At 42.9% G+C, this 25,994-nt stretch overlaps 1 protein-coding gene across 1 annotated transcript; it reads left to right on the forward strand.

The window, feature by feature from the left end:
- Positions 1 to 418: 418 nt before the first annotated feature.
- On the forward strand, positions 419 to 25,272 carry LOC106573141 (eukaryotic translation initiation factor 4 gamma 2; the record flags this gene model as incomplete). The annotated part of the gene is made up of 21 exons (XM_014147856.2): positions 419 to 523; positions 1,715 to 1,824; positions 11,857 to 11,922; positions 12,204 to 12,329; positions 12,588 to 12,690; positions 12,837 to 12,968; positions 13,156 to 13,222; positions 13,335 to 13,486; positions 13,675 to 13,785; positions 13,888 to 14,070; positions 14,610 to 14,745; positions 14,995 to 15,170; positions 15,390 to 15,503; positions 20,549 to 20,677; positions 20,919 to 21,023; positions 21,155 to 21,370; positions 21,493 to 21,751; positions 22,016 to 22,220; positions 22,943 to 23,169; positions 23,403 to 23,524; positions 23,799 to 25,272. Coding segments are annotated over 21 exons (2,910 nt in total), but the record flags the coding sequence as incomplete, so codon positions are not given.
- Positions 25,273 to 25,994: the final 722 nt, after the last annotated feature.

A 25,994-nucleotide genomic window follows, 5' to 3' on the forward strand; every position in this document is an offset into this window, starting at 1 on the left:
TGATGGGTCATTTTACTGGAGAATAGTTGCATACTCCACAACAATTTAATAACACCCAATTTCTTAAATTTGACAATGCATATTGTGACATTTTAAGAATGACGTCGTAGATAGGCTAGTTTTTAGTCTAATGCCACATTCAGAACAACTGGGATCTCAGAAATCTCCGACTTCTGACTTCAATCGGTTCACGACAACTCGAAAAAATAAAGGACGAACCATAACGTCAGTGATCTTAATGGTCGGCAAATCAGAGCTCTAGAAAAAAGCCACAGTACCCGATTTGGAGCTGTTTTTTTCTCCGACGCACTGACGTCGGAAATTTCCGAGTTCCCAGTTGTCTCGAACGCACCATTATTCTCCAGCACGAAGCAGTAGACAGTGTACGTCTAGCTAGCTAGCTACTTTTCGTACCTGATATCGCTGGCTGTTTCACGCTTCCAAATTTGCTTTTATTTTCAAGATTTTACATTTCTTCTTTGGTGGCCAACCAACCAATAAAACTGAAGTTCTTTTAGTGAAGGTAAGTTTGCAATTCCTTACAAATTCGCATCATTTTATCCAAAATGGCTGCCCGATGCAAGCTAGCTAGCCTCGCTAGCTGATTAACGTTACTGCATAAAATGGCGTCGTGATGGAATAACATGGTCATTTTAATGGCTCCATGCGGTTACCGGCGTTTTATCGACAAATATTGAAACATTACGAACATCTTTGTTATACTCAAATTAATGACATGACCAGCAGTTTAACACAATATACAGAACATGACACTTCCTAACTAACTCGCGGCTACGTTCAATGTATCCTGGGTAGTTAACGTTTGAGGTAGCATGAGCTATTGTTAGCTAACTGGCCAATATCACAAATTTCTGATATCACGTTACCAAAGCGAGTACATACCTGTTTTATTTAGCATTTGATACGTTTTCAACATAATATAGCCACCTGGCAGATGTGGCATATCAAGAAGCTGATTAAACACCATAATCATTACACAAGTAAACCTTGTGTTGGGGACAAAAGGCCACTCTAAAATGTGCAGTTTAGTCACACAACACAATGCCACAGATGTCTCACGTTTTAAAGGAGTGTGCAATTGGCATGCTGACTGCAGGAATGTCTGCTGCCATAGAATTGAACATAGATGTCTCTACCATAAGCCGTCTCCAATGTCATTTTAGAAAATGAGGCACTATGTCCAACCGACCTCACAACCGCAGACCGCTTGTATGGCATGTGGGCGAGCGAGCGGTTTGCAGATGTCAACGTTGTTTACAGAGTGCCCCATGGTGGGGTTATGGTATGGGCAGGTATAAGCCACAGACAACGACCACGATATCATTTTATCGATGGCAATTTGAATGACTAGAAATACCGTGACGAGATCGAGGCCCGTTTAATTTTAATTTTCTATTTGTAACCAACAGATGCATCTCTTTTCCCAGTCATTTTTATTCCATAGATTAGGGCCAAATTAATTTATTTCAGTTGACAGATTTCCTCATATGAACTGTAACTCAGTAAAATCAAGGCAATTGTTGCATGTTGCGTTATATATATATTTTTGTTCCGTATAATTGAAGTTAGCTAGCTAGTCGTTGCACTTGACAAAGTCAGCATTCGAATCCATCTTTGTTGAATAGATCGTCATTTTTGGTAACTAATGAAACTCATGATACTAATGTATGATCCATATCTTTCTCTCCTACAGCACTGTTTTCCCCACCCCTCCCCTGTTATTATTATTCTTTTAAAGATTCATCTTTGTCAAGCCGCCAAAGTGGAGAGTGTGATTGCAGTAGGGGGTGCTTCTCGTTTCAGGTATGTTCTTCCCTCAATAGGAATCCTTTTAGAAATTGAGGGGACATTTCCAAACACACACGCTGGGGTTTCATCAAGCGGCATCCTCTTTGCTGTGTCATTTGTACCTCATACCCCACCCGTCATGGATCAGTATGCTGCTTTTCTGAAAATCAGGCCCTGACTTCTTATGTCTGATATTGTTGCTATTACAACATAGTACAGCAATCCAACAGCATAGTCTCTGTCCCACAGATGACCAACCAGGTAATCTAGCAGCCTTGACTATCAAACTACACTACGTGACCAAAAGTATGTGGACACTTGCTTGTCGAACATCTCATTCCAAAATCACAGGCATTAATATGGAGTTGGTCCCCCCTTTGCTGCTGTAACAGCCTCCACTCTGCTGGGTAGGCTTTCCTTTAGATGTTGGAACATTGCTGCAGGGATTTACTTCCATTCATCCACAAGAGCATCAGTGAGATTGGGCACTGATGTTGGTCCATTCATCACAAAGATGTTTTAGGGGTTGAGGTCAGGGCTCTGTGCATGCCAGTCAAGGTCTTCCACACCGATCTCGACAAACCATTTATGGATGGACCTTGCTTTGTGCACTGGCGCATTGTCATGCTGAAATAGCAAAGGGCCTTCCCCAAACTGTTGCCGAAGTTGGAAGCACAGAATCGTATAGAATGTCATTGTATGCTGCAGCATTAAGATTTCCCTTCACAGGGAGCTAAGGGGCCTAGCCCAAACCATGGAATACAGCCCCATACCATTATTCCATCTACAAGACCCTGCTAGGTAAAGTCCCCCCTTATCTCCGCTCACTGGTCACCATAGCAGCACCCACCTGTAGCACGCGCTCCAGCAGGTATGTCTCTCTGGTCACCCCCAAAGCCAATTCCTCCTTTGGCCATCTCTCCTTCCAGTTTTCTGCTGCCAATGACTGGAACGAACTACAAAAATCTCAAACTGGAGACACTTATCTCCCTCACTAGCATTAGGCACCAGCTGTCAGAGCAGCTCACAGATCACTGCACCTGTACATAGCCAATCTATAATTTAGCCCAAACAACTACCTCTTCCCCTACTCTATTTATTTATTTATTTCTAATTTTGCACTTGCTTCTACTACAAATCTACCATTCCAGTGTTTTACTTGCTATATTGTATTTACTTTGCCACCATGACCTTTTTGCCTCTACCTCCCTTATCTCACCTCATTTGCTCACATTGTATATAGACTTATTTTTCTACTGTATGTTTGTTTTACTCCATGTGCAACTCTGTGTTGTTGTATGTTGTCAAACTGCTTTGCTTTATCTTGGCCAGGTCGCAATTGTAAATGAGAACTTGTTCTCAACTTGCCTACCTGGTTAAATAAAGGTGAAATAAAAAATAAAATTCCTCCTCCACCAAACTTTACAGTTGGCACTATGCCTTGGGGCAGGTAGTGTTCTCCTGGCATCCACCAAACCCAGGTCCGTCCATCGGGCTGCCAGATGGTGAAGCGTGATTCATCACTCGAGAACGCTCCAGAGTCCAATGGCGGCAAGCTTTACATCACTCTAGCCGATGCTTGGCGTTGTGCATGGTGTTCTTAGGCTTGTGTGCTCCTGGTTGGCCATGGAAACCCATTTCATGAAGCTCCTGACGAACAGTTCTTGTGCTGACGTTGCTTCCAGAGGCAGTTTGGAACTCGGTGGTGAGTGTTGCATCCGAAGATAGACGCACACGGCGGTCCCTTTCTGTGAGTTTGTGTGGCCTACCATTTTGCGGCTTAGCCGTTGATGCTCCTATACGTTTCCACTTCACAATAACAACACTTACAAGGAACCCAAACCGTCTGTGCGCGTGCGACATCGTCCAAAATATGTATTTTGTCCCCCTACACCAAATGCGATCACGACACGCAGGTTAAAATATCAAAACAAACTCTGAACCAATGACATTCATTTGGGGACAGGTCGAAAAGCATTAAACATTTTTGGCAATTTAGCTAGTTTGCTTGCACTTGCTAGCTAATTTGTCCTATTTAGCTAGCTTGCTGTTGCTAGCTAATTTGTCCTGGGGTATAAACATTAGGTTGTTATTTTACCTGAAATGCACAAGGTCCTCTACTCCGACAATTAATCCACACATAAAAAGGTGAACCGAATCGTTTCTGGTCATCTCTCCTCCTTCCAGGCTTTTTCATCTTTGAACTTATATGGTGATTGACATATAAACCTTCATAGTATTACCACGACAACCGGCAACACAGTTCGTCTTTCAATTACTCATGTGGGTATAACCAATGAAGAGATGGGAGAGGCAGGACTTGCAGCGTGATCTGCTTCAGAAATAGGAATGACTTCTATTTTAGCCCTTGGCAACGCAGACGCTCGCGAGCATTGCGGGTGCAATAATTGAATAACAGATTCCTAAATGTATTTTGCAACGCTCACGCACGCGTTGCGATCGGTGTAGTCAGGGTATTAGAGTTGACATGGGCAGCTCTAGCAGGGCAGAAATTGTACGAACAGACTTGTTGGGAAGGTGGCTTCCTGTGACGGTGCCACATTAAGCCGTTGAGCTCTTCAGTAAGGTCATTATACTGCCAATGTTTGTTTATGGAGATTGCAAATCAAACTTTATTCGTCACATGCGCTGAATACAAGTGTAGGCCTTACCGTGAAATGCTTACTTAGAAGCCCTTAACCAACAGTGCAGTTCAAGAAGAGTTTAGTCTATTTGGCAAATCTTTTCTTAACCTCTCTAGGCTAGGCGGGACGAATTCGTCCCACCTACGTAACAGCCACTGCCAGCCTGTGGCGCGATTTTCAAAACCTTAAAAATCCTATTACTTCAATTTCTCAAACCTATGACTATTTTACAGCCATTTAAAGACAAGACTCTCGTTAATCTAACCACACTGTCCGATTTCAAAAAGGCTTTACAACGAAAGCAAAACATTAGATTATGTCAGCAGAGTACCAAGCCAGAAATAATCAGACACCCATTTTTCAAGCCAGCATATAATGTCACCAAAACCCAGAAGACAGCTAAATGCAGCACTCACCTTTGATGATCTTCATCAGATGACAACCCTAGGACATTATGTTATACAATACATGCATGTTTTGTTCAATCAAGTTCATATTTATATCAAAAACCAGCTTTTTACATTAGCATGTGACGTTCAGAACTAGCATACCCCCGCAAACTTCCGGGGAATTCGCTAACATTTTACTAAATTACTCACGATAAACGTTCACAAAAAGCATAACAATTATTTTAAGAATTATAGATACAGACCTCCTCTATGCACTCGATATGTCCGATTTTAAAATAGCTTTTTGGTGAAAGCACATTTTGCAATATTCTAAGTACATAGCCCAGGCATCACGGGCTCGCTATTTAGACACCCGGCAAGTTTAGCACTCACCATAATCATATATACTATTATAAAAGTTTGATTACCTTTTGTTGTCTTCGTCAGAATGCACACCCAGGACTGCTACTTCAATAACAAATGTTGGTTTGGTCCAAAATAATCCATCGTTATATCCGAATAGCGGCGTTTTGTTCGATGCGTTCCAGACACTATCCGAAATAGTAAAGAAGTGTCGCGCGCATGGCGCAATTCGTGACAATAAAATTCTAAGTATTCCATTACCGTACTTCGAAGCATGTCAACCGCTGTTTAAAATCAATTTTTACGACATTTTTCTCGTATAAAAGCGATAATATTCCGACAGGGAATCTCCTTTTCGGCAAACAGAGGAAAAAATCCCAAAGGCGGGGGCGGTCGGGGTCACGCGCATAAGCCCAGTGTCCCTTGATCGGCCACTTGAGAAAGGCGATAATGTGTTTCAGCCTGGGGCTGGAATGACGACATTCTGTTTTTTCCCGGGCTCTGAGCGCCTATGGACGACGTGGGAAGTGTCACGTTAGAGCAGAGATCCTTAGTAAATGATAGAGATGGAAAAGAAGTTCAAGAAATGGTCAGACAGGCCACTTCCTGTAAAGGAATCTCTCAGGTTTTGACCTGCCATTTGAGTTCTGTTATACTCACAGAGTCCATTCAAACAGTTTTAGAAAATTTAGGGTGTTTTCTATCCATATGTAATAAGTATATGCATATTCTAGTTACTGGGTAGGAGTGGTAACCAGATTAAATCGGGTATGTTTTTTATCCAGCCGTGTCAATACTGCCCCTATCCTAAACAGGCTAAGTAAAAAATAATAATAAAAAGTAACACTAACAATAACGAGGCTATATACTGGGGGTACCGAGTCAGTGTGCGGGGGTACAGGTTAGTAATACAGGAGGTAATTTGTAGGTTGGGGTGAAGTGACTATCCATAGATAATATAAACTGCGAGTAGCAGCAGTGTACAAACGGGGGGGGGTCGGTCGGTCAATGTAAATAGTCTGGTGGCGATTTTATTAGTTGTTCAGCAGTCTTATGGCTTGGGGGTAGATGCTGTTGAGGAGCCTTTTTGCCCTAGCCTTGGCACTCCGGTACCGCTTGCCATGCGGTAGCAGAGAAAAGACTATAACTTGGGTGACTGGGGTGTTTGACAATCTTTAGGGCCTTCCTCTGACACTGCCTATTATATAGGTCCTGGATGGCAGGAAGCTTGGCCCCAGTGATGTACTGGGCTGTATGCACTACCCTCTGTAGTGCCTTGCGGGCAGATGCCGTCAGTTGCCCTACCAGGCGACGATGCAACCGTTCAGGATGCTCTCGGTGGTGCAGCTGTATAACCTTTTGAGGATCTGGGGACCTATGCCAAATCTTTTCAGTCTCCTGAGTGGGAAAAGGTTTTGTCGTCCCCTCTTCACGGCTGTCTTGGTATGTTTGGACCATGATAGTTCGTTGATGTGGACACCAAGGAACTTGAAACTTTCACCCCGCTCCACTACAGCCCTGTCGATGTCAATGGGGGCCTGTTCGGCACACCTTTTCCTGTAGTCCACGATCAGCACCTTTGTCCTGCTCACATTGAGGGAGAGATTGTTGCCCTGGCACCACACTGCCAGTTCTCTGACCTCCTCCCTATAGGCCGTCTCGTCGTTGTCAGCAAACTTAATGGTGGTGTTGGAGTTGTGTTTGGCCACACAATCATTGGTGAACAGGGAGTACAGGAGAGGACTAAGTACACACCCCTGAGGGGCTCAAGTGTTAAGGATCAGCGTGGCAGACGTGTTGTTGCCTACTCTTACCACCTGGGGCGGCCCGACAGGAAGTCCAGGATCCAGTTGCAGAGGGAGGTGTTTTGTCCCAGAGTCCTTAGCTTAGTCATGAGCTTCGTGGGTGCTATGGTGTTGAACGCTGAGCTGTAGTCAATGAACAGCATTCTCACATCGGTGTTCCTCTTGTCCAGGTGGGAAAGGGCAGTGTGAATTGAGATTGATTCATCTGTGGATCTTTTGGGGCGGTATGCGAATTGGTGTGGGTCTAGGGTGTCCGGGAGGATGCTGTTGATGTGAGCCATGACCAGCCTTTCAAAGCACTTCATGGCAACCAACGTGAGTGCTACGGGGCTGTAATCAGTTAGGCAGGTTACCTTCGCTTCCTTGGGCACAGGGACTATGGTGGTCTGCTTGAAACATGTAGGTATTACAGACTCAGTCAGGGAGAGGTTGAAATTGTCAGTGAAGACACTTGACAGTTGGTCCGCGCATGCTTTGAGTACACGTCCTGGTAATCCATCTGGCCCACAGTCTTTGTGAATGTTGACCTTTTTTAAAGGTTTTGTTCAAATTGGCTACTGAGATCGTTATCACACAGTCATCTGGAACAGCTGGTGTTCTTGTGCATGCTTCAGTGTTGCTTGCCTTGAAGCGAGCATAAAAGGCATTTAGCTCGTCTGGTAGGCTCGCGTCACTGGGCAGCTCGCGTCTGGGTTTCCCTTTATAATCCATAGTAGTTTAAGCCCTGCCACATCCGATGAGCGTCAGAGCCGGTGTAGTAGGATTCAATCCTAATCCTGTATTGACACTTTGCTTGTTTGATGGTTTGTCTGAGGGCATAGTGGTATTTCTTATAAGCATCCGGATTAGTCTCCCGCTCCTTGAAAGCGGCAGCTCTAGCCTTTAGCTCGATGCGGATGTTGCCTGTAATCCATGGCTTCTGGTTGGGATATCTACGTACGGTCACTGTGGGGACGACGTCGTCGATGCAGTTATTGATGAAGCCGATGACTGAGGTGGTATACTCCTCAATGCCATTGAATGAATCCCAGAACCTATTCCAGTCTGTGCTAGCAAAGCAGTCCTTTAGTGTAGCATCTGTCATCTGACCACTTCCGTATTGAGCGAGTCACTGGTACTTCCTGGTTTAGTTTTTGCTTGTAAGCAGGAATCAAGAGGATAGAATTGTGGTTAGATTTGCCAAATGGAGGGCAGGGGAGAGCTTTGTATGCATCTCTGTGTGTGGAGTAAAGGTGGTGTAGGAATTTTTTTTCCTTCTCTGGTAGCACATGTGACATGCTGGTAAAAATGTGTTAAAACTGATTTAAGTTCGCCTGCATTAAAGTCCCTGGCCACTAGGAGCTTCTCTTCAGGGTGAGCATTTTCTTCTTTGCATATGGCCTTACAGAGTTGGTTAAGAGCGGTCTTAGTGCCAGCTTCGTTCTGTGGTGGTAAATAGACGGCTACGAATAATATAGATAGTGTGGTATACAGCTTATCATAAGGTACTCTACCTCAGGCGAGCAATATCTCGAGACTCCTTTTAATATTAGACATTGCGCACCAGCTGTTATTTACAAATAGACGCACACCCCCACCCCTCGTCTTACCAGACATAACTTCTCTGTTCTACCGGTGCATGGAAAATCCCGCCAGCTCTATATTATCCGTAACGTCTTTCAGCCACGTCTCGGTGAAACATAAGATGTTAGTTTTTAATATCCCAGTGGTAGGATGATCTTAATCGTAGGTCATCAATTTCAATTTTCCAATGAGTGAACGTTAGCAAGAAGAACGAGTAGTAGTGGGAGTTTACTCGCTCGCCTACAGATTCTCAAAGGCAGCCCCATCTGCGGCCCCTTTTCCTGCGTCTTTTCTTCAAGCAAATTACGGGTCCTGTTCTGGGCCTTTTCCAGTGAAAGCAGTATATCCTTCTCGTTGGACTCGTTAAAGGAAAAAGTTTATTCCAGTCCGCGGTGAGTAATCGCTGTTCTGAAGTCCCGAAGTTATTTTCGGTCATGAGTGACAGTAGCAGCAACATTATGTACAAAATAAGTTACGCAAAAAAACTAACAAAATAGCACAATTGGTTGGGAGAATGTAAAACGTCAGCCATGTTCTTCGGCGCCATCTTTTGCAGTTTGCTCGATTTTTATACACCTGTCCACAACAAATAGCCATATCCACAAATTTGAAGGGGTTTCCATGTACTTCTGTGTGAGTATATAGTGAATCTAAGAAACTAGGACATGTCACTTGACATTGATGTTATCCAGAGGCTTTAGGGTCAGGTCAGGATGCAGTCAAACCACATTCACATTGATAGCCGTGGCTCAAAAAATTGCTAAAGCTGACACTGTGTAACATAAAATAGTGTAGCATCAACTGTGATTTGGGCAAATATGAAGCATATTTGTGTTCAATGGGCTCTTTGTTAAGAATGGTGCAATCAATGGTATGTGGGTGGGTGCCACTTTAATGTCCTGAGCACCAACAATGTACCAGGCACCATTGATTTAGTAAGGGGTTTTAGCTACACTATTAGGTTTGGTAAATGTACTGCTGCAATGAGTAGGCCTACTCCTACTCTGAATGTGCACAATGTCATACCAGACAGTGACACATTTTTTTCTCCTCTATATTTTGGAGATGGTAATCAGCAATGTTTATCAATAAAGATTTCAGTGGTCACTCTTTCCCCTGCCACTACCATTTTGGATGTACTCATTTTTAATTCTGCACCAGAGCCTGAGCTTTTTGGATAACGGTGAGACCAGTGATGGCAAGACTTAATTTTTCCCAATTTCCACCGTTGTTTCACAGTCAATATTGCAATGAATCGTTATGACATGGCAACATTTATTTGGACTCAGTTCCTTACCCACCCAGGAGTAGATTATGTTATCCAAAGAATATGATCTGCCTAATTTAATAATTAGTAATAAAGTATGTACATGCTTTCCATGAAGATAAGACCGTGGATATTATGCAACACGAATGGCTTCAGCAAAGCAAAAACAAGGAAAAGTAGGTTACTCTTTATGCTCCAGATGTTGAATGTGAATAACTGCCATTGTTCAGGTCCACAGTGGCGATATCACTATGGTGATGGTAACACGGTCCGATGTCAGTCCATTGTGATTTGTCATGTCTTTATGGCTGACAGGCCTTTTTTATACAGAACAAAAATATAAACGCATCATAGAAGGTGTTGGTTTCATGAGCTGAAATAAAAGTTCCCTGAAATTGTCCATACGCTCGAAGCATATTTCTCTCAAATGTTGTGCACAAATTTGTTTACTTCTCTGTTGGTGAACATTTATCCTTTGCCAAGATAATCCATCCACCTGATAGGTGTGTCATATCAAGAAGCGGATTAAACAGCATGATCATTACACAAGTGCGCCTTGTACTGGGGACAAAAGGCCAGTCAATGTGCCGTTTTGTCAAACAACACAATGCCACAGATGTCTCATGTTTTGAGGGAGCGTGCAATTGGCATGTTGATTGCAGGAATGTCCACCAAAGCTGTTGCCAGAGACTTGAATGTTCATTTTTCTACCATAAGCTGCCTCCGTTTTAAAAATGTCCACACAACCGCAGACCACATGTAACTACGCCAGCCCAGGACCTCCACATCCGGTTTCTTCACCTGCGGGATCATCTGATACCAGCCACCAGGACAGCTGATGATATTGTGGGTTTGCACAACCAAAGAATTTCAGAAACCGTATCAGGGAAGCTCATCTGCGTGCTCGTCGTCCTCATCAGGATTTTACCTGACTGCAGTTCAGCATCGTAACCAACTTCAGTAGGCAGAAGCTAACCTTCGATGGTGACTGGCACGCTGGATATGTGTGGTCTCCATGGATGAATCCCGGTTTCAACTGTTCCGAGCAGACATGGCGTCGTGTGGGCCAACGTTTTGCTGATGTCAACTTTGTGAACAGAGTGCCCCATGGTGGGGTTATGGTATGGGCAGGCATAAGCTACGGACAAGGAACCCATTGTGCATTCAAATTGCCATCAATAAAATGCAGAGATACCGTGACAGGATCCTAAGGCACATTTGCCACCATCGCCACTTTTTCTTCAGCATGATACTGCACAGCCCCAATGTCACAAGGATCTGTACACAATTTCTGGAAGCTGAAAATGTCCCAGTTCTACCATGGCCTGCATACTCACCAGACATGTGACTAATTGAGCATGTTTGGGATGCTCTGGATCAACATGGGCGACAGTTCCCGCCAAAATCCAGCATCTTCGTACAGCCATTGAAGAGGAGTGGGACAACATTCCACAGGCCACAATCAATAGCCTGATCAACTCTGTGAAGTAGATGCCGCGCTGCATGAGGCAAATGGTAGTCACCAGATACTGACAGGTTTTCTGATCCTCGCCCCAACCTTTTTTTATTTTTATATCTGTGACCATAGATGCATATCTATATTCACAATCATGTGAAATCCGTAGATTAGTGCCTAATTTATTTCAATTAACTGATGTCCTTATATGAACTGTAAATCTTTCAAAATTGTTGGATGTTTATTTTTGTTCAGTGTATATCCAGATTTGTCTTGACAGTAACTTTAGCTTGAAGTAGGCTATAGTCCTAGATGAATAGATGCCAACAGAGCCTTGCATGCAAGCTATACGGCTCTGGGTGACAATGTATTGACTAATCTTATGGAACCAACCATATGTTGCTTAAATCAATCAACACTTTTTAGCTCTCACTTACAGGACATGAATGACCTATGGAGGGGAGTGTGAAACTGATCAACTCTTTCAATTAGTTAAACATGTTAAATTCCTGTGCAATGCTCTTGCATATTCAATGTTGTTCTCCGTTTACCCTAACAGTGCTTCTTCGGGGGGAGGTGTTGGTAGGGGTGCACCTCAGCACTATCCCAAGACTGTCGGCAACAGGTAGGCCTACCACACAGGCATGATTCCCAGAAATCATCCTAAGGGATCCACAAATAATAAATACTGGGAACTGGAGCCATCTGCCTTTCAGCTAAAAGGCATTTTTTTGTATGCGAACTGTATCTGAATGGAATTGATGCTCTCTAGAATGATAAACGTCATCCTCAGTGTATTTGCTCTCCAGCATTGCAGATGTGATTTGCTGTCACCTGTATGTAGTACTGGTGGTGTATGATCACTTAGTGCCGTAGCTCAACAAAGTCTCCTTTCTGTTACTCCAGCGAGTTCCTGGGGAAAACCCCCGGGCACAGCGCTCCGAAATGGGTTCCTTCACGAAGCACTAGACGAGATGCCAACTCCAGCAACGAAAAAGAGCGACACGATGCAATCTTCAGGAAAGTGAGAGGGTAAGTGTCAAGAAACACAATTTGGCCACAAATTGGTTTAAGCTTTATTTTCTCAATGTGTTTGGTTTTATGCTCTGTGCCCTTGCCGCCTGCATGAGCACATGCTTCTCTGTCAGATGTTTACAAGAGCAGACCACTGCAACTTTATATGGCTAACAAGCAAAGCTTGTTGATTTCTCAACCCCTCTTGATTATGCATGTACCCCTGACTTTCCCTGTTCTCTATCCTCTCTCCCCGCTCCTCCTTTTCCTCTTTAGCATACTCAACAAGCTCACGCCTGAGAAGTTTGACAAGCTATGCCTTGAGCTCCTGAATGTGGGCGTAGATACAAAACTCGTCCTTAAAGCAATCATCTTGCTGGTAAGTAAGCCTCTTGTTTTTTTTCCTGTTAACCGTGTCTGCTCTTTGCAAATGTAATCTATAATTTCCTGGCATCCTCCATGTATAACTGATGCTTTAATGGATTTAAAAAATATATATTTTCCTCTCTCCTCCCTCCCATCTAGATTGTAGACAAAGCCCTAGAAGAGCCGAAGTATAGCTCACTCTATGCGCAGCTATGTCTGCGTTTGGCAGAGGACGCACCAAACTTTGATGGCCCTTCGCCCGAGATCCAAACATCCCAAAAGCAGAGCACTGTAAGCATCATGTTTAGATAGTTTTTATTTTCTGCACGGTTATGTCTTTTAATCTAGTTGTGTGGTAATCTATATGTGCTGTACGATAGTGTAGAACCTACTTTGGTCTTCTCTTTATGTCCCAAGTGCCTGTATAGAATGTCACTGGTTCTGATGTTCAATCTCAAATGTTGTCCTGATTTTGCAGACCTTCAGAAGACTTTTAATTTCCAAGCTTCAAGATGAATTTGAAAACCGCAGCAGAAATGTTGAAAGTGAGTACTACTACTACTCCCCTACACGGCTGTTTTGGGACAAGACCCACCACAAGTCCGCTCCTTGACTCCCTATTGTACTTGTACTAACTTGATGTTCTCCTTCTACCAGTCTATGACAAACATGACAACCCTCTTACTTCTGAGGAGGAGGAGCAGCGTGCCATTGCCAAGATCAAGATGCTTGGCAACATTAAATTCATCTCGGAACTTGGCAAACTCGACCTCATCCATGAATCTATCCTTCATAAGTGCATCAAAACAGTATGTTCTACCATTTCAGTGTAGTTCTTTTGGATTTAGTTTTGTATAACTTTTTATCATTGTTTGCAACTTAAGATACAACTTTGTCTAGTTGAGTTCTGCTTTGCAATCTTCATAGTTTTTACTTTTCTACTGGCACAGGTCCCTAATATGCCACTTGTATAACACCATCATCCCCCTCTCCCTAGCTTTTGGAAAAGAAGAAGAGAGTCCAACTCAAGGATATGGGGGAGGATCTGGAGTGCCTCTGTCAGATAATGAGAACCGTGGGGCCTAGACTCGACCATGAAAAAGCTAAGGTACATTCTCTTGTTCCTAGCAGTCTGTCTGCTGTCATCCCTACGGCCTGTATGTCTGTCTCTCTCGCTGTCATGACACCACTGTCCATCTCTGCCCTACAGTCTTTAATGGACCAGTACTTTGGCCGTATGTTATCCTTAATGAACAACAAGGAATTGCCCGCCAGGATCCGCTTCCTGCTGCAAGACACGGTAGAGCTGCGAGACAACAACTGGGTCCCCCGCAAAGCTTTCATCGACAACGGACCAAAGACCATCAACCAGATCCGTCAGGAGGCAGTGAAAGTGAGTTAGTGGAGAGAACCGGAATTATTGCCTGTTCATCTCATCCTCTCTCATTGCCGCATCCTCTAAAGGAGGAGAGACCTTGGACTTTCTCATCTCTTCCAATACTGTTGAGGAGGCGAGGAAAGAGGACACGAGGAATTGAGGAAAGACCAATTGAGAACGAGCCTGTGCATATCACTATCTTAAGTCAAAGTAGCATCTTTGAACATGTGATGCCCTACCTGTGGCTTCTTAGGCCAAGCTTATTGGTACAGCAACCCTATGCTTGTTTATAACTGGAGCTTCCTGACAACCCCTCCAGGTCTCTCTTTTTTTCTCCAAAGCAACTCTCACTTATTACACAACAGAGAAAATGCCTTCACACATCTACTAATGGAAGCATGTGATTATTCAGGAGTTGCTCAGTGTATCTAAGAGTTATGAGTGGCAGAGAATGCACATGGCTATATAACTACAACATCAAGAACCAACAAATAGGATGTATTTTTAGGGCCATTTTGAGCACTATTCACAGTGTGTTTTTGCCTCCTCCCCAGGATTTGGGTGTTTTCATCCCAGCGACCATGGCTCAGGGAATGAGGATGGACTTCTTCCTGGAAGGCCCTTTTATGCCAAACCGGATGAAAATGGAGACTCTCGGGGGATTGGCTGACATGTTTGGACAAATGCCAGGTAGGCATGGGCGTAGGTTTGTCCATGTGCCTGTCTAGGTCTCGTCCATTAACCACTTTATTGTCTGCCAGCGTGTTTGAGGGGAACATTTAATCACAAAATGAGTAGTTATTTGGGATGTAACATGATTTTGTAGACCAGTGATTCTACCCAGTCTGACTAATGAAGTCTACTTCAAACATGCTCTGTGACTTAGAAAATGTGACAGCCAGATGTAAATTCGCACTCCTCTCTAACCTGTCTCCTCAGGTGGTGGGATAGGGACGGGCCCGGGGGTCATTCAGGACAGGTTCTCTCCCACTCTGGGACGTCATCGCTCCAACCCGCTCTTCAACGTCAACGGACATAACGGCCACAACACCGCCCCCCAACCACAGTCTTCGTTCGAAATTGGAGCCAACAAGTCTTTTATCAAGTCCAACCAGGTAATCTAGCAGCTTTGATTATCAAACTAGCAGTAAATAACTGGATTTGATTTGAGTCAATGCAATTTTTTATTTTTAAACCAGATTAATGGTTTAGTAAACTTGCAGCATGTGTGCGCAACAGAGATGAGCTGTCCTTTCTTCCTGCTTGTGGAAAGGAAACGTCTCTCTTCCCGCTAGTGCCACCAATTTATGTTTCTTGTCTGGTCTGTTTTAAAGGTGCAGAATCAGCATTTCCAGAACCAGAACCACCAGAGCCAGCAACAGCAGGTCCAGTCCAACAAGGACATGCCTCCACGTTTCAGCAAGAAGGGACAACTCAACCTAGAAGAGGTACATTAACCTGTTGGGTCTAGGGGGCAGCATTTGCACGTCTGGATAAAAAAAATGTACCCGATTTAATCTGGTTACTAATCCTACCCAGTAACTAGAATATGCATATACTTATTATATATGGATAGAAAACACTCTAAAGTTTCCAAAACTGTTTGAATGGTGTCTGTGAGTATAACAGAACTCATTTGGCAGGCAAAACCCTGAGACATTTTCTGACAGGAAGTGGATACCTGATGTGTTGTATTGATTTTAAACCTATCCCATTGAAAAACACAGGGGTTTAGGAATATTTTGGCACTTCCTATTGCTTCCACTAGATGTCACCAGCCTTTACAAAGTGTTTTGAGTCTTCTGGAGGGAGATCTGACCGAACAAGAGCCATGGAACGGTGATGTCCCATTAGACACCTGGCGCGCTACTTCATGTTGGGTACCCTCGTTCCAATACGTTATAAAAGGCTATGCATTTGTCCACCTTGAATATTATTCATGTTCTGGTTAAAAAGGCCCTAATGATTTATGCTATACAACGTTTGACATGTTTGAACGAACGGAAATATATTTTTTCCCCTCGTTCATGACGAGAAGTCCGGCTGGCTTACATCATGTGCTAACGAGACGGAGATTTTTGGACATAAATGATGAGCTTTTTTGAACAAAACTACATTCGTTATGGACCTGTGATACCTGGAAGTGACATCTGATGAAGAGAATCAAAGGTAATGGATTATTTACATAGTATTTTCGATTTTAGATCTCCCCAACATGACGTCTAGTCTGTATCGCAACGCGTATTTTTCTGGGCACAGTGCTCAGATTATTGCAAAGTGTGATTTCCCAGTAAGGTTATTTTTAAATCTGGCAAGTTGATTGCGTTCAAAAGATGTAAATCTATAATTCTTTAAATGACAATATAATATTTTACCAATGTTTTCTAATTTTAATTATTTAATTTGTGACGCTGACTTCACTGCCGGTTATTGGAGGGAAACGATTTCCTCAACATCAATGCCATAGTAAAACGCTGTTTTTGTATATAAATATGAACTTGATAGAACTAAAAATGCATGCATTGTCTAACATAATGTCCTAGGAGTGTCATCTGATGGAGATTGTAAAAGGTTAGTGTATCATTTTAGCTGGTTTTATGGTTTTGGTGACCCTGTCTTTGACTTGACAAAACATTACACACAACTCTTGTAAATGTACTGTCCTAACATACTCTAAATTTATGCTTTCGCCGTAAAACCTTTTTGAAATCGTAAAACGTGGTTAGATTAAGGAGATGTTTATCTTTCAAATGGTGTAACATAGTTGTATTTTTGAAAAATTTGAATTTTGACATTTATTTGGATTCAAATTTGCCGCTCTTGAAATGCACCTGCTGTTGATGGAGTGCACCACAGGTGGCACGCTAGCGTCCCACCTAGCCCCAAGAGGTTAACCCACTCCCCACCAGTCTGGCCACTAGTGCTGAGCGGTTAGTGCTTTTTGAGGTTTGTTCGATTATACCAAAAATAATAATCACAATTTCAGGTTCGATAATAAAAAAAACTTAGCTGCGCTATGCATCGTGTCAGTTGAGTGCTGTAACACCAAATAAAACAATTAATACAAGTCCCATGATGGTAGTGACTGCCCATGGCTGTTTATCACTTACTAACCATCAGTTATTCACTTTAATTTAATAAAATATTTTGGTCATTGTGTATAATCTCTAGAGCTGCTACCTATGTTGTCTGACAAAATAACAATTTTAGTAGGTCTTCAAAGTAAAAATGGAATACTTTTATGACTGCTGAATACCAATACCTCACGAAGCAACTGCTTTCTATTTATCCCCTCTTGATTGCGCATTCTTCTCTCTTACATAGCAGGCGTAAAAGAAACACAGACCGGACAAGTACTACATCGCACAGTTCGGGCATGATCTGATTTATCTCTAGAGAAACTGCAGAACAAACAAAAAACTGAACGAAATAGAATTCAAATAATTGAACCGACCTTTGTCAATTAGTTGTTTTAAACACCGAAAAATAACCTGACAAAGTCCGCAGTGTATCACCCATTGGGCTATAAAAGAGAAGCGAAAGGATCTTGTATGATCGTTAAATAGTGTTGTATGTTTCTCATATTGAAATTGATGACTGAGCACAGAATGCATCGCTACACACAGAATATCAGAGTTCAGAGTGTGATGTCAGATATGTCACATCAGAATGAGTGCTTCATCCAAAATCATGTCTGACAACTGTGAGCAGCCAGCCACATCCTCTAACCAGCCATTAGCATACTCTGCTGCTTCTCTCCCTTTGTTCTTTCTGTGCATCTCCCATCAGTTTTAAAATGTTATTTAGCCATGATGGCGAGCTGGGGTTTGCAGACCGTGATGTGGTTTCCTACATTTCTTTAATTATTGGAGCGGCACTCAGCGCGAGCGAAGTGGATACGTATTTTTTCATTTCGCCGGTAAGAACAGGCAAGCCAGTCTGACTAGGCTGAGTGCCGCTGCCATAGAGGAAAAACGGAGCACAGTGACAGTCATGCTTGCACCTTTTCATTAGTTTCAAGTTTCTAGCCCAAACCACCAACTACCTTCTCCCCCAAACATTCTGATTGGTTTCATCCTTCCAACTAAAAGCACCCGATTTGACATATCCCCTTTACATTAGTATTTTGGGCAATTCTTTTTTTGAATCCAAATTTGGGCAAAGTCATGACGGAAAAGCGACATTGAGAAGAACACGAGTGAATGCACAGCAGGAGTGAAGCCACTCTCCACAAAAGACGGTGAAGACCCAAGTCATACAAAGTCCTCATTGTTGAAAAATATATTTTGTCACTGAATAAAGACAACTTATCATCAGACCATATCCTGTGATTTCTTTATTCTGTATCAGCTAAAAATCTAGTATATCCCCTTTTACACCCCTGCTGGCTTACCCCTACCATCTATCATATAGCAGCCTGAAACGCATCACTTATTAGCAGTTAAGCGACTCAGCATTTCTCGTACTGTTACACAAAAGCAAGATAAACCTTTACTGTCATAGTAGACATTGAACGTCTATAACCAAACCGGCTAAAACTGTTATTGTCCGATGGTAGCTATAGCTAGCCACCTGAGTACTAATGTTACTAGCAGCAGTAAACGTAAATCCAGGTATAATGGCTAACAGACATTGGCTACCATGATATCCTGCAAGCTATATCGGCTAATAAAGAGCAGGCAGTTCAGCAAAAATAAAGACATACCTTGAAATAAATAATGATGTTAATCTTAATTTAGTATTTCACCATTCATTTATGCAAAACATGCCGTGTTGAAGTTGTTGTAGCTTGCAAGCTTATTTCATCCCCAAACACCATGCTAGATCCGAGTGGGCCAGTTCGTTTTGCATATCCTGGTGCACTTATTAGCCTGCTATCTTTTTTTAGTCTTTTTTATTTATTTTTTTATCTGCTAGCAACATGACATTACAACTCTTTGGGCACTTTAGTACCTACTTACCTGATTCGCCTTCATCACTGAGATATAAGAACTCACCGAAACCACCAGCATGCTGTTCCTTTCTTGACGTCAAAGCCGCAATGTGTTTTTGGTGTTTGATAAACATAATTAATTTCGAAAATAGTAGTTTACACTTTCCATGAAGACAGTTTTATATGGAAAATAATCAATCTACGCTGTCAGATTTGTAGAAATTATATCGTGCAACCTTCACTTTAACCATAAAACGTCCAGGTTTTAACAATTAAGTTTGTCATTTTATGTCAAGTAGCCTAGCCAAAATACAACCATAGAAATGTTGAGGGAATTATTTTAGAAACACTTAATATGCCATTGAAACCAGAATTTTTCATGTGCTACTGGTTTTCAAATCAATGTTCCTTTTCTATTGTTCAGCAGCCAAAGGCATAATCTTAGTCATATTGCAGTAGTAACCCATGCTAGTTGATGCATCTTTAGATCTCCACTTTATTTCTAAAAAATATTTTCATCTGTCACATAACCGCTCGGCGTGCTGTGCACTTTTGAGAAGTGTTTTCCTGCTAATTGCATTTTGGGACATTCTCTCACACAGCCTACAGCCATGTGCGCATTGTTGAGTTTATAATATTTAGAAATATAACTTTATAAACGGTTTAAGCTAAAGGGTTTGATTTGTTGCATCAGCCTCACTTGCTTTTTAAAATGTTTTTATGTGCAGTGGTCCCAGAACTGTTCCAGATTCTGTTTTGAACCGTGGACATATTTTTTTTAATGGTCATGGACGACCGGACGCCCTTAATTTCGAGCCCTGGAGGGAATTCATTTTATTAAGCCATAAAAAGTATTTGGTTGTAATTGTAATGTTGCACTATTTTATATGCTACATTTTTGTCTGATTCTCTATGGTAAAAAATATAGTAATACATTTAATTTTGTAAAGTGGTTCCTTGCATCATACAATGACAATAAAATGATGTTACAAGTCTCTTGATCTTTTGGACAACAAAAGAAGTCTGTCCTACTTGTCCAAAAAAAGGAGTTAATGTCAAGTCCTGCCTTTTCTATTATACAGTAAAAAGTTTGAAGTTAAATTCAATGTCTTGTATTGAGTAGAGGTGTGAATATCAGGGACACTGTTTTTGTGCAGCACGTATAGAAAACGGTAACAGGCATCCTGGGGAGGGTTGGCCGGGGCAAATCCTGTGGTGTGACGATACTACTCGGTATCGTGATACTTGACGTGGTATCACATCGTTATTAAAATGTTCACGTGTTTCCATTCTAACATTTGTTTTTGTCACTTTTCTGGGGCCCTCACCAGTTTGCATCCCTGTATGATCATGCCCTGTGACGATAACAATTCTGAGGGGGAAAAACCTACTGCCAGTCTTGTCTCCTACTTCCTGCTCTCCTATGCTACACCTCTTCTCTCTAAAACTGGTATCTGGTCTGTTGACTGATTGAGGGAATGATATTCTGCTGATCTCAGTATCTTCCTTTCCAAGACACCATGCTAACCATTCTGCTACTGTTCTCCCCCCATGTTGTAGATCAGCCTGAGACCAGCTCAGTCGTTCCTCCTGAATAAGAACCAGGTTCCCAAGCTGCAGCCCCAAATCCCCACCATGATCCCCCCCAGTGCCCAGCCCCCCCGCACCAACACCCCTCCATTGGGACAGGTAAGGGATCAGCAGAGCACACCCCACTTCACCTTTTTAACCCCCCAACCAGGGTTGGGGTCGATTTCAATTCTGGAAAAAAACTGACATTCAAATTCTTCCCATTGCTGTTCAATGAAGAAAATTGGAATGTCAGTTAACTTCTTAAAATGGAATCGACCCCAACTCCGATTCCAACTGGGCTTTTGAGGGCTTGCCAAGTTTGTTGTTCCAGTGTAGTTCACCTAGTCTTCTCCCCCAGTCTCCACAGCTCGGCCTCAAAAGCAACCCTCCTCCCATTCATGAGAAACCTCATAAGACCAGCAAGAAACCACCACCGGCTAGGGAGGAGCTGCTGAAAATGACGGTAGGCAACCATTTAGTACCGATGTGACTGAATTCTGGTATCACAACTCTTTGTTATCACAATATATATTATTGGCACCAATACACCGTGCAACACTAAACAAGGCTCACTTTTCACTCTCCCCCCTTTAGGAGACTGTTGTAACGGAATACCTGAACAGCAAAAACATTGATGATGCTGTGAACGGTGTCAGAGAGATGAAGGCTCCCAAGCACTTCCTGCCGGAGATGCTGAGTAAGATCATTGTGGTGTCGCTGGACCGGTCAGATGAGGATAAGGAGCATGCCAGCACCCTCATACACACGCTTCGCACAGAAGGCCTCGTCACCGGGGATAACTTCATGCAGGTATGTGTCTCTTCCACGCAATGTTTTTGACATTCATGTCAAATACTTTTGAAGCGCTTGGTAAAGCTTTGTTTTCGTCTCACTAATGTCTTTGTCTCTCTCCCTCCATCCTCGCTTCCAAGGCTTTCCTCAACGTGCTTGACCAGTGCCCTAAGATTGAGGTGGACGTGCCGCTAGTGAAATCCTACCTGGCCCAGTTTGCAGCCCTGGCCCTCATATCTGAGCTGGTGAGCGTGTCTGAGCTGGCCCACCCTTTGGAGAATGGAACCCACTTCCCCCTCTTCCTGCTCTGTCTGCAGCAGACTGCCAAGCTCACGGACAAGGAGTGGCTCACTGACCTCTTCCAACAGAGCAAGGTCAACATGCAAAAGATGCTACCCGGTAGGTTGACAACCCTCTCTCCACATACTCCCTCTAAAGGCGCTTTAGTGACTGAAATGGAATGATTTCACTGTGATGTTAAATTTCTCATGTGATGGCATCTAATAATCATTAGACTAAAGGCACTTGATATCACGGATGACCAACGAAAGAGACTAATGATTACAATATCTGAACAGTATCAGCAGAGACTGCAGCACATTCATCTTCCATGTCAGTGATGCTATGGCTAATCTGACCTGTCTGTCCGTTCTGGTCCTCCAGAGATTGACCAGAACAAGGACCGCATGTTGGAGATCCTGGAGGGTAAGGGCCTGAGCTTCCTGTTCCCCCTGTTGAAGCTTGAGAAGGACCTGCTGCTGCAGATCAAGGCAGACCCCTCACCGCAGGCCATCTACAAGTGGATCAAAGACAACATCTCCCCCAAGCTCCACACTGACAAGGGTTTTGTCAACATCCTCATGACCAGGTAGGTACTGAACCTCCAGGATGGAGACTACTTTTTGTAAAAAAAAAAAATGTTGCTCCTTTTTCTCCAATTTCGTGATATCCAGTTAGTAGTTAGTCTTGTCCCATCACTGCAACTCCCGTACGGATTCGGGAGAGGCGAAGGTCGAGAGCAATGCTTCTTGACACACTGCTTGCTTAAACTGTGAGCCAGCCGCACCAATGTGTCAGAGGAAACACCGTACAGCTGGCGAGCCGAAGTCCGCGTGCATGCGCCCGACCGCCACGAGTCGCTAGAGCGCGATGGGACAAGAACATTACTGCTGGCCAAACCCTCCCCTAACCCAGACGACACTGGGCCAATTGTGCGCCGACTCATGGGTCTCCCGGTCTCGGTCGGCTGCTTCACAGCCCGGGTTTGGACCTGGATCTGTAGCGATGCAGTGCCTTAGACTGCTGCGGGAGGCCCGGAGACTACTTTTGAAATCTTATTTAGACTGCTTATGGTTGAATAAAGGTATTCATTCAAGGCTTGAGACCAATATGACAGTGGAGTCTAGACTGTACTTGTCACAATATAGAATCAGCCTTTCAGTCTATTTTTGCACAATATTTCATGCACACTGGGGTGGGTGAAGACACAAACTAATGGAATGTGTAAAATACACTTTTGGGACCATACATTAGTGTATCCATTTTACCATGCTCTAACTGTTGCTACCCACACTTCCCCTCTCCTCCCAGTTTCTTGCAGTACATCTCAGGGGAGCTGTGTTGTGTGGAGGAGGAGGAGGGCAGTGGTGGAGAGGAGCAGGCGGCGGGGCCCTCCAAAGAGCAGCTGGACCAAGAGAAGCAGCTGCTGCTGGCCTTCAAACCCGTCATGCAGAAGTTCCTACACGACCAGCCCCAGCTGCAGGTCTCAGCCCTGTACGCCCTGCAGGTGCACTGCCACGCCAGCCACTTTCCCAAAGGTAGGTTTACTGTCCCACGCCACTTGCCAGGCTGTCATTGAAACTAATAATTTGGTGGAAACGTGGTGGAAACCTATTCACTTTTGCTTCAGTGATCAAGATTTGAATCTATTTGCTCGTTTTTGGACATGCGAGTAGGATATTCTATGTCGACTTCATTGCAACTGTGTCTCTGCTGCTGCATACTGTGTGTAGTTGTCATAGTGTTGTGTGTGTGTGTGTGTTTATTTCAGGTATGCTGCTGCGCTACTATGTCCACTTCTACGACATGGAGATCATTGAAGAAGAGGCCTTCCTTGCATGGAAAGAAGATATTACCCAAGAATTCCCTGGAAAGGGAAAAGCTTTATTCCAGGTATTTTTTGTTGAGAAATCTGTCACAGTTGACCAACTGGTAGCTTATACACTTAAACATGTGTACCCAGTCCTTTATTCTTGCAACCACAACAGGGTTGCGCTCAGTATGTGGAAAGCATTTGGAAACTGAGTGAAACGGGGAGGTAGCCTCCTACCTGAACTTGGTCAATAACAACACATCTTTTTGCTTAACATTCTGCCCTATTTAACATGACCCTGTATAACACTCTCCCCTGTTATGTCAACCAGTTGCTAACTCTCTCCCCTGTTAGGTCAACCAGTGGCTAACCTGGCTGGAAACAGCTGAGGAAGAGGAGTCAGAAGAAGAGGCTGACTGAGAAACCAACCAGAAGGCACCATAGAGTCCCACTGTCAAGGAACCATAGAGTAGAGAAACATACCTTGACATGCAGTACAGCTATCGATCTATTACCACCCTAATCTGCCCTTAAACTAACCACTGCCAGAGACTGCTTATGTCCTGCAATAATTAGCCAAGCATGTTATCATGGCATAGTAGATAACCATCGATCTCTGTGCTCTGTATAGGCACTGAAGCCTCCCCTGTATTATAGACTGAGAAATACGTTCCCTTTCACCTTCATTTTAATGGTTGATTTGTTTTGGGTCCCTGTCCTGTTTTTGCAATATGAATTTAATGTAGCCGATGGACTGTCTCAAACCACATCTGTGCTTTTTTTGTTTTGCTCCTACTGTAACCACGTAGTTAGTTTTGCCACATTAACTGAGTGACAAGTATTGCGTTAACACTATTTGATTTGTTATCCCCTTTGAAGAAAATGTTTATTTGACACCTTTTTTAGCCTTAGGGTCTTTTCCCTAAAGGGCATGCAAAAGATGTCCAATCTAGAGAGTAAGTCAACAAAACCATGGTCTTTGTGTGCTTGGTCAACTGAAGCTTGTCTGAAATCTTTGTTTTAAACCAAAGTTCTCTTCAATGCCCTGTTGCTGATAAGGAGCATGTTGCATTTTGTTTATGGGAATTCTATTCTTCCCACGCAAGGCTGTAGTGGTTGCAATACTCATTCTTCAATTGTTACATAAAATCATAAACTGTAAGTTAATCATTGGTGTGCTGCCGTAACGTTTCAAAAGTTGCCTTTGTTTTTACTTCTTAGATGGGCTTTGTGTTTCATGTTGGGATACAGAATATCCTTATTTTTTTGGAGAAATGCCTATACAAGAAAGCCCAGCCCAATGCAGAAATGTTGATATAAATATCCTGGTCTACTAACACAATACAACCCCTGGATTGGACTTCCAATGAAGCTTGATCTGGTTTACTGGTGTGAACGTCTAAGAACGTAACAAAAGTCACCTTTTTAAATTAATTGGATAACTTCTTACCTCCGCATCCCTTTTGCCTGTAACGTTTGTCGAAGGTGGGGGTACAGAAATATATTTTCCCCAGCATATTGAGTTTATACCGATATGTTTAAGTGAATTTTATACTGTCTTTTAATTGGCGAATAAAAGTTTACGTGAGAAGGTAATCTAGCTTTGATCGTCCCCTTGTATAGCGTATAAAGGCTTACCATACTGAACTTAAATCTCAATGAAATCATGAAATATAATCTTCACTTTGCCCAACAAGATTAGCCAATGTGCTCACAAACCATGTGTATGTAGAAAGCAATGGATTTTGATCATGTTGTATTCAAGTGATTGGTATTGTGCACTGATATTGCTTAACTGTCAATAAAGTCCAATACTTGAGCACTGACACATTTTTGTTGTCCTTTGCATTATTTTAATTCAAACTATTACACGTTTCTTTACAAATGGTACATTTTCTCATGCTGATTATGATTAATTGTGGTATAATTTTGTATGATGAAAGTTGACTTCACATTTTTCCCTTTATAAAAAGAAAAGGAGACAGGTCCTTTCCCACTTGCGGGGGCAGATACTATTGGGGAAAGGAAGCAGTCACAAAAGTTACATTTTAGTACTGTACATCTGCACATTCCATGTAAACTGAACCTGACTTGGAACAAAAATATATCAAGGGATGGAAAAACGACCTCACTGGGATTCCAGAAGGGGAAAAAATGTTCTAAGCATCCTGTGAGTGCCAAATTTACCCATGGCCTGACAACCATTAGCTGGTCAACAGCTAGATGGCGCTATTGTCTGTCATTCTGATCACAGCTTCCTGAGAAAAGTAGTATAATTGCTGATACATCGGGTGCTGCAGAGGGGATCGGCGTCTGGCTCACTGCTTTGTTCTGAGACTTTGAGGTCCTGCATGTGTATCAAATGATGTCCAATTTATTTTTATTTGTTGACAGACTAGTTAAATAAATACAAAATGTAACTTTCAGGAAAACTGCATGTAGAAATGTAGTGAATTGAGCCAAAACAATACCCTATTCTACATGACAGATATTCCCATATGTTCTACACGTGAACATTTTGTGACGTCGCAATCCCTGAAAGGCACTCCT

Source organism: Salmo salar, chromosome ssa16 (assembly GCF_905237065.1).
Source record: "Salmo salar chromosome ssa16, Ssal_v3.1, whole genome shotgun sequence".
In the NCBI taxonomy this organism is placed as follows: Eukaryota; Metazoa; Chordata; class Actinopteri; order Salmoniformes; family Salmonidae; genus Salmo; species Salmo salar.